Source organism: Haliotis cracherodii, unplaced genomic scaffold (genome assembly GCF_022045235.1).
Source record: "Haliotis cracherodii isolate W230 unplaced genomic scaffold, xgHalCrac1.p SCAF_3, whole genome shotgun sequence".
In the NCBI taxonomy this organism is placed as follows: domain Eukaryota; kingdom Metazoa; phylum Mollusca; class Gastropoda; order Lepetellida; family Haliotidae; genus Haliotis; species Haliotis cracherodii.
In genome coordinates this window covers 10,750,362-10,762,836 of record NW_027266286.1, presented here as the reverse complement: position 1 = coordinate 10,762,836, position 12,475 = coordinate 10,750,362, and the positions used below count along the sequence as shown (strand labels likewise).

Sequence of the window (12,475 nt, the reverse complement as noted above, 5' to 3'; positions counted from 1 at the left end):
TTATGGAGCCAGCCATCAGATTTTAACAAATTTGTGGTCACTTAAATTAACGACGGATCCATGTAAACATTCTCACCCCTAACAATAAACAGAATTTTATATTTTTCAATGTTCATAAAAATGCTTTTTCCAAAACATTGATATCTAAAAAGGCATAAATCACTGATTGTTTGCAGAAATCAGTCATATTCCAGCTTATATCATTGTGGCTTGAAAATAATTGTATGGTAATCCAGTGATTGATAGCATGAGAACTGATCCATGCAGGGATATGATGACACACACATAAGCCTGGTCCATCTCATCCGTGTTAGTAGACTCTTACGACACACATGGGGCACTGGGGACATCTTGGGCCCCAGAATCCCACAAGAGGGGGTGTTTGAGGTTGACATTACCTAGACTACTCTGATCGGTGAGGCTGAGAGACCGGTCCAGAGAGTCGTTACTGGCACGGGTGTGAGCGAGGGAACTCTGGGATATATTGAGTGTTCGGGAGGAGGTAGCTAGGCGCTGAAGTCGGTCGTTGTCAGCTTTCAAATGTCCCATTTCGCTCTGAAATAAAAATGTTTCCATTACCAGATGTCTAGCGCTCATATTTCACATACACATTTTCACAAAAGTCTGAAACAAAGGATTTGTACTTAACACAAGGTCCATAGGGACAACATTAATGAGTATCATTGGTGCAAATTGAGTTTGATATAAGAGATTTCTACATAATATCCTAATGAGGTGGGATTGGTAAAAGGGGAATATACTTAAATTTTGTTCCCTAATGGCTTATAACAAATGGGTGCACATGTGATAGTCAAGGATAGGCTCAAAGGAGGTCATACATTCCCCAATGTAAACAATGTCAAAAGTCAAGGATTAAATATTTTCATATGGAAAATGGAGTGATACAAAAAAGGAATATTATTGGAAAACTGAAGCCATTATTTTATCTCTTTTGTTCAAAGCATACCTTCATTTTGTTCATTGTCTCTCTGAGTTGTTCCAGCTGATGTGCTGAAGACAGGGCTTCCAGTCGGATGTCTGTCAATTTCATGTCTTTTTCTCGTAACAGATTCTTTAATTCATTCACAGATGCATGATCCTCTGTTTCACACAGTCTAAAAAATCATATACATTTACTGTAAGCATCAAATAGGGGCAATTGTAGAACAAGTATACATAAAACAAATATTCAAATGAAAACAGAATTTCTGGGACTAATTTCAGACAAATTATAATTTTAATGTAATTGGTACAGTTCACAATCATCCACAAAGTCTATTTTAGATAAAAAAGTTTTCAAAATTATGAAATAATATTTTTTGGGAAAATGTTTTGATTTATGTTTATTAATTAAGTACTTTTCAAAAGCTTTCATATGAATACCCACACTTGTGTCTTAATTCATAAGTATCAGAAAAAAATCTTAAAAATAACATCATCAGATGATAGATAAACGTGTACTTACGCTCCTGAGCTGTGTGAACCCTTCATGACTCCAGAACCATTAGGAACATGCGTCATCTGCAGGAGTGGAGAATTTGGTGCGGAAGCGTTGGAGCGAAGACTTGCAGTATCAGGCTCCACATCCGATATGGAACCGTGCTTGTTCTTCTTTCTGGAGAACGCTTTACTAAATGAACTTCTTAGCTGAAAAAGACACGTCAGAATTAAGATTCACTTTTCACCATCCGGGAAATTCCTGCAGTAAATCTGTGGAATTGGAAGCCACAGATATCAGTTATGAATAAAAACATAAACTTGGTAATTTGGCAATTCAGGATCAAGCTACAACACACTGATGAAAATAAAATCGTTTTGATGACATTCCATGAGAATCATGGTAGTAAATGATCAACATAAAGCCAATACCATGGCGGAAATAAATCCAGTTACACTCCAGAATGCAAAGCATGTGCGAATCCTCAGTTACGAAGATTATCATGTAGCACAAATGTCATCCATTCCAGCAGCAATGTACACCACGGAGGACATGTACACCAGCACATTGGCGTGTTCAAGGGCAAAGCTTAAAGAACAGCTGAGGACTGTAGCAGCCTTCACTGACAAGACGAAAAGTGACAAAAAGACCTCCGTATCAACCATCCATCAACTTTCCTGTTTTATACATAAAGAACAGTTTTTACTGAAATGTAATCCCAATTTCCCCACACCTGTCAATAGGGTCAGTGCCTTGGCTTTGAAATTAACGTTCCAGAAAAAAATTCAATTTCAAGATCTGATTTCAAAATCAGTAGATGCAAGGATAAATGTCTGAAATTCTACTATATGCGATGTAATTGATCCAGAGAACACAAAAAGTGCTGCCGAAATTAATATTTTAGAGTCTGCCAGGGTTATAAAACTAATTGCCTAAGCAGATATTTAGGACCCAAGGTGTAAAATAGACATGATATTGACACCATGGTTCATACTAGATATTACATGGTTAGGCAATAACAAGAAACATATCACAGCAAGACGCAATGCATAATATATATTCAATCGTCTCCAGAACATAAACAAACAGCATAAACACAAACAAAAACACAAACTCATCACAATCATTGACATTTTCATTTAAGCATGAAATAAATCATCCACTAGATTTTATAGGTAAGACTGCAATAAACAACCATCATATTCTAACTGATCTTGCAGTATATTGCAGAGTCATAGAGCTTATAATTAATTACACCAACTGACCCCATAGCGTGAAACAAGATTCAGAAATAATTAATGTAAATGAGATGCAAGCGGTAGGTGTGTTACCATGGAAATACATTATTTACAGCCACAGTACACATCTGGAAAAGATATATACTATATCTTTTTGAAAAAAATACTGCCAATAAAGCCTACCTAGAAACTAATTGTTTTGAAAAAGATTGTTAACAGCACAGTAAGGACACAATATGTTTCAGGAAATTAGTATGAACTGAACGACAGCAACATCATTATCACTGAGTAAGTCGTGTTGTTTTTATTCTCCAATATCAGTGTTATTGCTGAAGTAGACAACAAACATGTTCTGCACATGATAAACTGCTTTTTGATACTGTTTGTATCATAAGGTTCACACAACCATACAGACCCATCTCTCAAAATGCAGAAATTAAGATATGATTGTTGAGATTTAGCAAGAATATGTTTCCTCACACAACCTGCAAGTAGCCAGTTCAATATGGCCTGTTAATTTACTATGAAGAAGATTTATTTGTATTTGTTCTGTAGAATAAATAAAAAGCCACAAAAAACATTTCCATACTCATAAGAAATGTCTACAAAAAGCTGAATCTTCAAGCTTAAAACTTCAAGCTTCTTGTTTTATATTTTCTTTCATCTCTTTTTATCCAGATCAGGAAACTATACCAAATAACCAAATTTGTCTAAATAAAATATACTGCTGAACAAAAACAATAAAGGTCCTAAATCTAAATTAATAAATATTCAATTAGTTCATAAGATATCAACATTTTTATGTAAAACAGTCAAAATCATGTGTTCCAAATATGAAGTTGTGCATCTTGTCATTTTGAAATAAATGTCATCTGTTTCATTAATTTCACTACAATGAAGTCCAAAGTCAAATGTCATCTGTTTCATTAATTTCACTACAATGAAGTCCAAAGTCAAATGTCATCTGTTTCATTAATTTCACTACAATGAAGTCCAAAGTCAAATGTCATCTGTTTCATTAATTTCACTACAATGAAGTCCAAAGTCAAATGTCATCTGTTTCATTAATTTCACTACAATAAAGTCCAAAGTCAAATGTCAGGAGTCAGACATGTTGAAAATAAACAATGAGCAGTTGTGAGATATTTTTGTAAGCTTCACTCACCCATCCCTTCTTTTTATTTTTCTTGGAGTTTTTGCCGATGTCCCCATCAGTTGCGGCGGACTGTTGACTGGCGACACTGCAAGCACTGGATAAACTGTTGATGCTAGACATGCTGTCCGAGGACATCTGACGAACGATACGGCCACCTTCACCTGCAAGAAATTGACCACACTGAATGCTTTCGTAACTCTTCACACAGCCCAAATCCTAAAAAATCCTGCTTTTCGAATGTTTAAGTATTCATAGATCAATACATACTTTTTGATTCTCCTGTTCAGATTTCAAAAGACATCATTCTTTCTTTACCTTCACAAATATAATTTATCTGCTTTCATTGATCACATGGTATTGGCTATAACAGTCAGGACTAACATTAAAAAAATTCTCTGATTCAATTATAATCCTCAGGCTCATAAATTAATTAAATTATAAATCAGAAGAAATAATTCCAAATAGCGTGCATACATCATCATATCAGTTACATCAACTATTTTCCCAGACATGTATCCTCAGGTGACCCTTTGTTTGCTTCGAATCACCCCGTTTCTTATTGCTTGCAAAAGCTCAGACATTATTTGTTGGCATAATCTTATTAGACTACCATTTATCATCTGAAGAGATACATTTCTCCTTCAGTTTTCTATTTCAAGAAAGAAAATATCATCTCAGCTGCAAAAATTCTGATCAAGTTGATATGATTATTGGCTTTATTCCAGACTAGTTGTGCCACAAGTAGTATTTTAACCAAGATTTACTGCAGTACTGACAGTAATAGGTGATAATATTTACCTGATGACTAAATATCTAGGCAGCAAATTTCCACATGCACTTTAGCGAAAAGAAACTTTGTTAATTCCACAAATACCACACAAGGTGGAGCGTTTAAGATGCACCAGATGTTTTCACTGGGGGGCCATATGTGGACGTTTAGGCTTGAAATGTGCATGTTTAACTCGTAATTCATCAGCTTTCAAAATCAGTTCTGTTTACAATTTGTTACATCCAATGCGTGGTAATCCAATCCTCTTCGAGCTCACATAAGTTAAAACTAGATAGAGTGCAGGTTTGCTCAGCATGGTTAATCACACAAACAAAACTGGTATGGGGTACAATTAAAGATGATCACAAAATTAGGAATGAAACATAGTACCCAGATGTTCTGTGTTAAATTTACCACACACAAAAATAAGTTCCTTTTCTGTTTGCTGTCATAGGTTATGTTGTTTTTACTACACAAACCAACCAATCACAATGAAGAAACAATAAACTGATAACAGAACTTTTTACACGTATATTTTATTTACATTCTTCCTGATTGTCACTGTACCTTAAACAGTAAACAGAGACATGGATAACTTAGTCGAAGCACACACACATACTATTGTTTATGTTAGTCAAAAAGAGAATTATACGAACAAAATTGTTTTTTTTACATATTCTCTTACAAAAAACTCCTCTATGCTACCATTCAAAATACCAAACCATGCACAGACTGTGGAATTGGGGTTTAATGCTATTTTAGAAAACTTGTAGACACTCAAAATTGGTTTTACAGATTACACTCATGTTGGGAATAGAACTCACACCTTTTTCATCATGAGCAACGGCACTAACCACTAAACTACCTTGACTAGGGTGGTGGGGTAGCCTAGTGATCAAAGCGTTCGCTGGACATGCCAAAGGCCTGGGTTCGATTCCCCACATGGGTACAATGTGTGATACCCATCACTGGTGTCCGCTGCCATGATATTGCTGGAATATTGCTAAAAGTGGCGTAAAACAATACTCACTCACTCACAACCTCAACTACACTTACTCTAAACCACAGGATAACTATGGACCTCAAGCATGAACTCAACAGTGAGCTACAGTACCTACATGCTACCTATCCCTACCATGAATGTCTTTAGGACCCATACCAGGTGAGGTGTGTCGACGCCCAACATTTGGACTGACGAGGCTTTCCTGAATACTGAGCCCACTTTGTCTTTTGAGAGCCTCGATTGTCTGTCGCAACTCATTCAACTCAGAATCCTGAAAAAACAATAAATATCATTACATAACCATTGATAATACTTTAAAAAAATTCAATACTTTTTACAAATATGAATATTTTTGCATGCATGGATTTAATTTAACCTCTGAACTGTAACACTATTTCTGGTGCCTCATCTTGCATGGAGTTTTTTATGACTTTAAACACAGATAATGTAATGCTATCTGTATAAAAAACACCACACCCTGGTACACCATGTAAAAGCATTTGGGAGTTACATCTGTGAAAGTATCAAGAAATGGTCATCACATGATTCTTTAATTTCAAATATGGCTGCCAGTTATCACCCAAGTCTGATTTATCTCCCTTTAGTTCTTTTGATTTCTGACGAGTGTTGATTAGCAAACATGTTGTGCTGTGAGTCATGGAAGCAGTATTTCATAACATCAGATAAAATCACCACTTTTCTAAATTTACCCATTCAGCACTATGTCTTATCTCCAATGAAGAAACACAAGGATTCAGTTTCACAACTTCCAAACAGGAATTTTTATGTCTCTGATACAAACATAAACTGCACACAGCCCCTTATGGTTTACCAATCGTCCAAACATATTTTTTTCAAAATCTGCAATCTACTTTAATACCCTTGACAAATCCAAAATATCTCAAAATGTATACATCTTCTATATATTTCTAGGACGAGACAAAATTGTTTGTGTAGTGTGATGCACTTCTATCTGCAAAGAGGATGATTCTCAAGAAATTAGATTTTGTAAAAATGTGTTTACGTCAATGAAAATCTGTTTTAGCCTGATTTGGTAACATCAACAATTTGTTTGATGAAATACTATTAGAAATAGATAGTTCTCCACACAAAGTGTCTCATGTGCATCTGAGACCTTGAAATTATTGGTAATATGCTTTTTTCTAAGACTTGCAGTAAAAAGTAGGAAAATACAGTGCAAAAATAATTACAATTAATATTAATATTAATAACAGTGTAACTAACACTCTACATTACAATAATCAAATTCATGTTTGAGAAACTATATATTGTTCTGATTTTTTGCAAAGTTTCTCAAACTTTCCTTATATGTTAATTTCTTATGGTTCAATCTCACTAAGTAAATTTCTATTATCTCAAAGTGTCTGACATCTAAAACCTCCCATAAAAGTCCCATATGTATTGAAACGTTTAAGCCTAAATACCTGTTGTGGTGAACATTTTACAACTTTGAGTTCCTGATAACTAAAGGGTCTGACACCTCACACTTTCAGACATCTCAAAACAAAGTTTTGTTATCTAATTGTTTCTTGTAGCATGCAAACAAAAATGCAATTGTATTAAGTAAACAATCTACCACTTAACTTTTAAATGCTAAAATAGGTAATAATACATGACAAACAGTATGAAATATCAATGCTAATATTCGTAACTTGAAAATAAGCAAAGATCATAAAAGAAAACTAAAGTACCAACAACACTACTGTAAATATTTGTACAAACACTAAACTCATCGTCCCTAACACATTTCAATACTTATTTTCACATTATACTGTCTGTCTTGTTGTGCTTTACCCACAGGCAAGGGGCCTTCCCAGTCTAGTCAACTCTCTTAGATGGCTTTCTTGCCAAAAATAATGCATCAATATGGTTTTTTTAACCCACATCAATAAACAAAATGTCCCAGTCAAGGCAGTGTGGACTGGAGATAATTTTTATACATGAAGCAGACTGTTTTCTTTATCGAAAGCACGTAGGACCATCTGTTTTTTGGACGGTTCTTTCAGTTCTGGGATAACATTTTCCAAAAACATTTGCTATTCCAGGTAAAAAGCAAATCGATGATTTGCTAATCGTAAGATCACACAAGTATCATTTTGACATGCATTATGAAATGTCTCCTTTGTTCTCGGGGATTAAATTGACGACTCCGTGGTGACTCTCCCTAACTGCTGGCATAACACCACCATGAGGATGCAATAGATGATCTTGTCTATATCTTACGGTCAAACCAATTCCGTTTGACCTTTTCTCTTTAATAATAAGGTCAAATTGCATGATCTGCAAACAATATTATCTGTTGGGTGTTCGACAAGAGATGAATGCTTATGTATACAAAATCAACGCCAGTGAAATGGAATGCGGTGTAACAAGTCTCATGTGGGTTGCAGTTACGCAACAAATGATGTCTATTTCCATGCTTGATAAATACTGTATTTGATCCGAAGCACATGACACAACATACAAGCATCGCAGGCGTATGGAAAGAAACAATTCATGTGTTGGTTTCTATCAGTCACCATCAGATGGAATTTGCTGAGTAATATCAGTTCTGTCAAACATCAACATTCAAAATGTTTGACACATGTTGTATTTGGCAAACATTTGCATCATCAACATCAATCAAACACAAGTAACACAGCAATTTATACTAATCACTGATCAAGATTTCATCCATCAAAATTTTATAAAAAAAATTTGGACATGTTTGGTGTCAGTTTTTCAAAAACAGAAATCTCATGCTGAAGTTTACAAAAATTATGCATTTAGCATGTTTCACAAAATGAAAGAAAAATGTATTCAAAAAAAGAAAACATGTTGATATTGAAAATGTATTGAAAAATGTCATTAGAATATTTTTTTGAAATTACCTGAATATTTTCCTGAGAAGGCCGCACCACCTGGGTGTAAAATTTCATGAATATTTTAAAATTCTGGTTTTCTTCAAAACATTTTTCAAATTCCATTACTTACATGAAGGCAGATAGAATCCATAGTATAGCAACTGATATGGCATTCTAACACGAACAACTTCACATTTTCTCACAGTTATTTACTTTTTATCTACTTTTTTTAAAAGGACAGTAGCCCCACTCCATTTCTTAATCACATTTCTTCAAATGCCCTCTTTTTTTAACTCTCTAACCTTTCAAACAAGACTAAAATACAGTACATTGTTGAAAAACATCCTTGACATTGAAAAATACACATTACCAGTAGAAAGTATCACTTTCAGGAGATGTTTTGTTCAAATACAAAAAGGTTTGATAAATAAGAATAATGAGGTGATCAATTCCCGAACAATGTCTGCATTCCCTGATGAAACCCATCCAAGTCATGTTTGATATGTTTCCCTCGAAACCTAAACAGTTCACTTGGAGTCCTGTTTTTTTAACACTACCAAATTCCAGTGCCCAGATCAAGTTTTATTTCAGCTCTTCGACAAAAAATAAATCAACCACCTCTCTAAATAGCTGTCTGGATAGTGTTTTGTTTATCTGTTTTGCTTCACCAAATGACCTTATTGGATTGTTTAAAGGGCTTTGTACTTTTCATCAAACTTCTTTTTCACAAAATCTGCATTAACTGATTCTGAATTCACACATTTTTCCCTTTTTTATAAAAAAGAGACCTTAAATTTACAATGTTTTTAAATCAACTGTCACCCCTTTCAATAATGTTGTAAGATGAAAGCAATTTTGAGATATTAACTTTAAATTTATTCAGAAACTAAACAGATGTACTAATCAAGTCTTTAAATCTCACACAAACATATATATTTTGTTTCTGGATATATACACATCATGTAAATGTAACAAAAGATATTTACCAAATGCTAACATATTTCTTTGATCTGAATTTTACATGTGTATATTTAAACTAGATTGTCCCATTACCAATTTTTAAATCTCCCTCAAGTATTTCAAAGTATCCATTCTTAAATAAAGGATTTTGTGGAGGTAAGATGCCGATGCTTTCTTTTCATTTCTTTTCTTTTTTCTTTTCTTTTTTTGGGGGGGAGGGAGATTTAAATTAAGTTAGACATGCATGCTGTGCCAGAAATTTTTAATTCATCAAAGAAATTGTCTTAGTATGGAGCCTATAACTGGATGAATACAGGGACAGGTTAAGTAACTTTAAGGTAGCCCAGTCTCATTTCTTGAAACACATCATCCCCTTTACATCAATATTTCCTACTACTTCCATTCACTCAGAAAAGCAAAAGCCACCCCCAGTCTACATCCTTAAAAAACATCCCATCTTTAAATTTCACCTAACTACAATATTGATTTACCATGACAAAATTTAAAAAATAAAATCCACCCCCTTTTAATTTCTTGAAACACATCCCCCTTTAAATCTAACCTAACTACAACATTCATTAACTGTAACAAACTTGTTAAAGTAAAAGCCACCCCAGGTCTCACTTCTTAAAACACATCATCCTTTAAATTTAATCTAACTACAACATGTATTTAATACAACAAAGTCGAGAAAGTAAAAGGCATGCCAGCCAGATTTCTTAAAACAAATTTCCCTTTAAAATCAATTAACTAAAATATACATTTATTGTCACAAAACCAGCAAAGATAAAAGCATCCTGGTCTAATTTCTGGAATCAATTCCCCTTTAAATTCTACTTGAAATGCTCACAGTTGCTGCAAACATCTCACCTTTTGTTCTGCAGTTGATGTTAACATCTGGAGACGTGATGTCATGTTCGACAGGCTCTGCTCAAAGGCTGCCACCACATGGGCCTGAAATGTACAAGGAAAAAACATAAATATACAACCAAATATGTAAATAAATATGTCAAGCACTGATAAGATTTCGAGAGAGCAATGCAGTTGTAAAGCACTAAGTGTTTTTCGCATTGTATAAGAGCATCAGCTGATTAAAATCTACCCCTGTGAAATTAACAACTACTCATGTTGTACATAGCTGTCAACACAAAGGGACCAAGCCCAGAAAGCCATGTTCATTTCGGCAAGCAACAAGTGTCACTTCCCATGATGCACAAACAAATACAAATCATCAACAAGGAAACTTGAAATACTCTGAAAAAAGTCACTATGTATGATGAACACTTTTTCTATCAAGCATTCCTATAGTTTGTGAGATTAAGACCTAAGTGTTCAAATTTAAAATTCCAATTTTCACAACAGTTGGTTTTCTTCCCACAGAGTCTGTGAAATTATTCCAGTAATAACATCAAAGCAGTTCAATTTATAGGGAAATAACCATTTTCATAATATACAACAAATTATTATTTCATTTTTCATATAAAAGTATAAAATCCCTTTTTCAATTTCATTCTTAATCCTTTTTGGATCAGTTTGAAAAGTTGATAAACCAAAGTTAACAACCATGCCAAAAATATTATCTGCAATTTTTCTTTACACCTATAACTTCTAATACACCATTGGGAGAATGATACCTTGATTTCCCTTTGAGACAGATCAGCATCATTCATGAACATATTTCTAGCATATCTGAAATATGCATTGGCAGGTGTTGTAGACGAAGTACAAAAAAATTATTTCTAAATGCCATTTGCTCTGGTTGGTATTTCCTCAAAGCAGTCGTATCAAGGCACTAACTACCCTTTCACCTTATTACATTACCAAAATGCCCATAACACAATATTCCTTCACATCATCTTCTTAAACACAGAATTAGCTGCCTTTGAAGAATATTTATGAAATGATTACAGCAGCAGGGCGGCCTCCATCTTTTCACTTTCAAACACAGTCCTATACCACTGAACCCCAAACATTTGTGTCCCGCTGTTCTGAAGGTTGTCCAGACATAACTTCAAAACCTTTCGCTCCTTTTATGTTAAAGAAGGCCGAGAAAAATTAATACGACACAAAACACAAGCATTTAATTTGCCACGATTCCTCTTCTACCCTACAGGTAGCCATGGTGGTCTTGGAGTGCCAGGAGCACTCTCTCCGCCATCAAAAGCATAACCTACATAGGTATTTACACAGCTTAAAGATGGCCGCTTTCTTCTTACCGGCACTTTTGGCATGTGAGACCACATGCAACAACACCCCAAAATGATCAAATTGTCGACCTTTGGGTCAGAAAAAAGACCAAACGTTGCGATTCCAAACAAGCCAAACAAAAACATGCTGTTCAGTCTGTGAGAAGTCTTCGATTCCAGAAACAAAAACATTCTGCTGTCAGAATCAAGGAGGCCATCTTGACTACAAGACAACACAATGACTATCATTACTGTGGGCCATTTCCCCAACAACAGACCATAGACCATCTTAGATTGGGCTTGGGGTAAAAGTGTTCTGTTATGAACTGTTATTACCATAGCCAGAACATTTGCTCAGACCTTATTTTTTTCTATCTGGCACAGAATCACATAAATTTGAATTTGTTCCATCAAAAAGCATTAGTTCTTGTTCTAAGGATCAATTTAAACTCGGTTCCATACACCACAGAATAAATTCCCGATATTTTGCCTTATCCTTGTACAGAATAAATATCTTTGATAACATCAACACCCTTTATCATAAATCCCTTTGGTAAAAAAAGTTGTAAAATTAAACAAAAAATATACAAGTTACAAAAATATATTTGATGACTTCATCACAAAGTTTCAAGCATGCTTGCATTCGAAATACTTGTAAACGTTCCAAAAATCATCCTTAATCAGAGTCAATTTATTTTCTCAGCTGAGCGAAAAAATCTCAAGAACGAAAACATTTGTGGCATGAAAAAGTTGGATCAACGCCTTTAACAAGTGCTCTACAAAGGGGCAGAGAATGCATCTCGTTGGTGTTACAGCTCGCTCCTATATTAGAGTAATCACATACCCCGTCTCTCCTATCTA

At 34.6% G+C, this 12,475-nt stretch overlaps 1 protein-coding gene across 13 annotated transcripts in view; it reads right to left on the bottom strand.

Moving 5' to 3' along the window:
* Positions 1-12,475, bottom strand: part of LOC139473941 (neuron navigator 2-like) — a 733,750-nt gene that overhangs the window by 13,476 nt on the left and 707,799 nt on the right. For 11 of the 13 annotated variants that reach the window (XM_071256769.1, XM_071256765.1, XM_071256766.1 and 8 more), the window contains 7 exons: positions 10,299-10,382; positions 8,496-8,525; positions 5,737-5,875; positions 3,842-3,993; positions 1,466-1,647; positions 968-1,115; positions 399-555 (listed from right to left, as the gene is read on the bottom strand). In XM_071256769.1, coding sequence (XP_071112870.1) covers positions 399-555; positions 968-1,115; positions 1,466-1,647; positions 3,842-3,993; positions 5,737-5,875; positions 8,496-8,525; positions 10,299-10,382 — 892 coding nt within the window. The remainder of the gene's footprint in view (positions 1-398; positions 556-967; positions 1,116-1,465; positions 1,648-3,841; positions 3,994-5,736; positions 5,876-8,495; positions 8,526-10,298; positions 10,383-12,475) is intronic. The other 2 variants (XM_071256768.1, XM_071256770.1) reach the window with 2 other exon arrangements.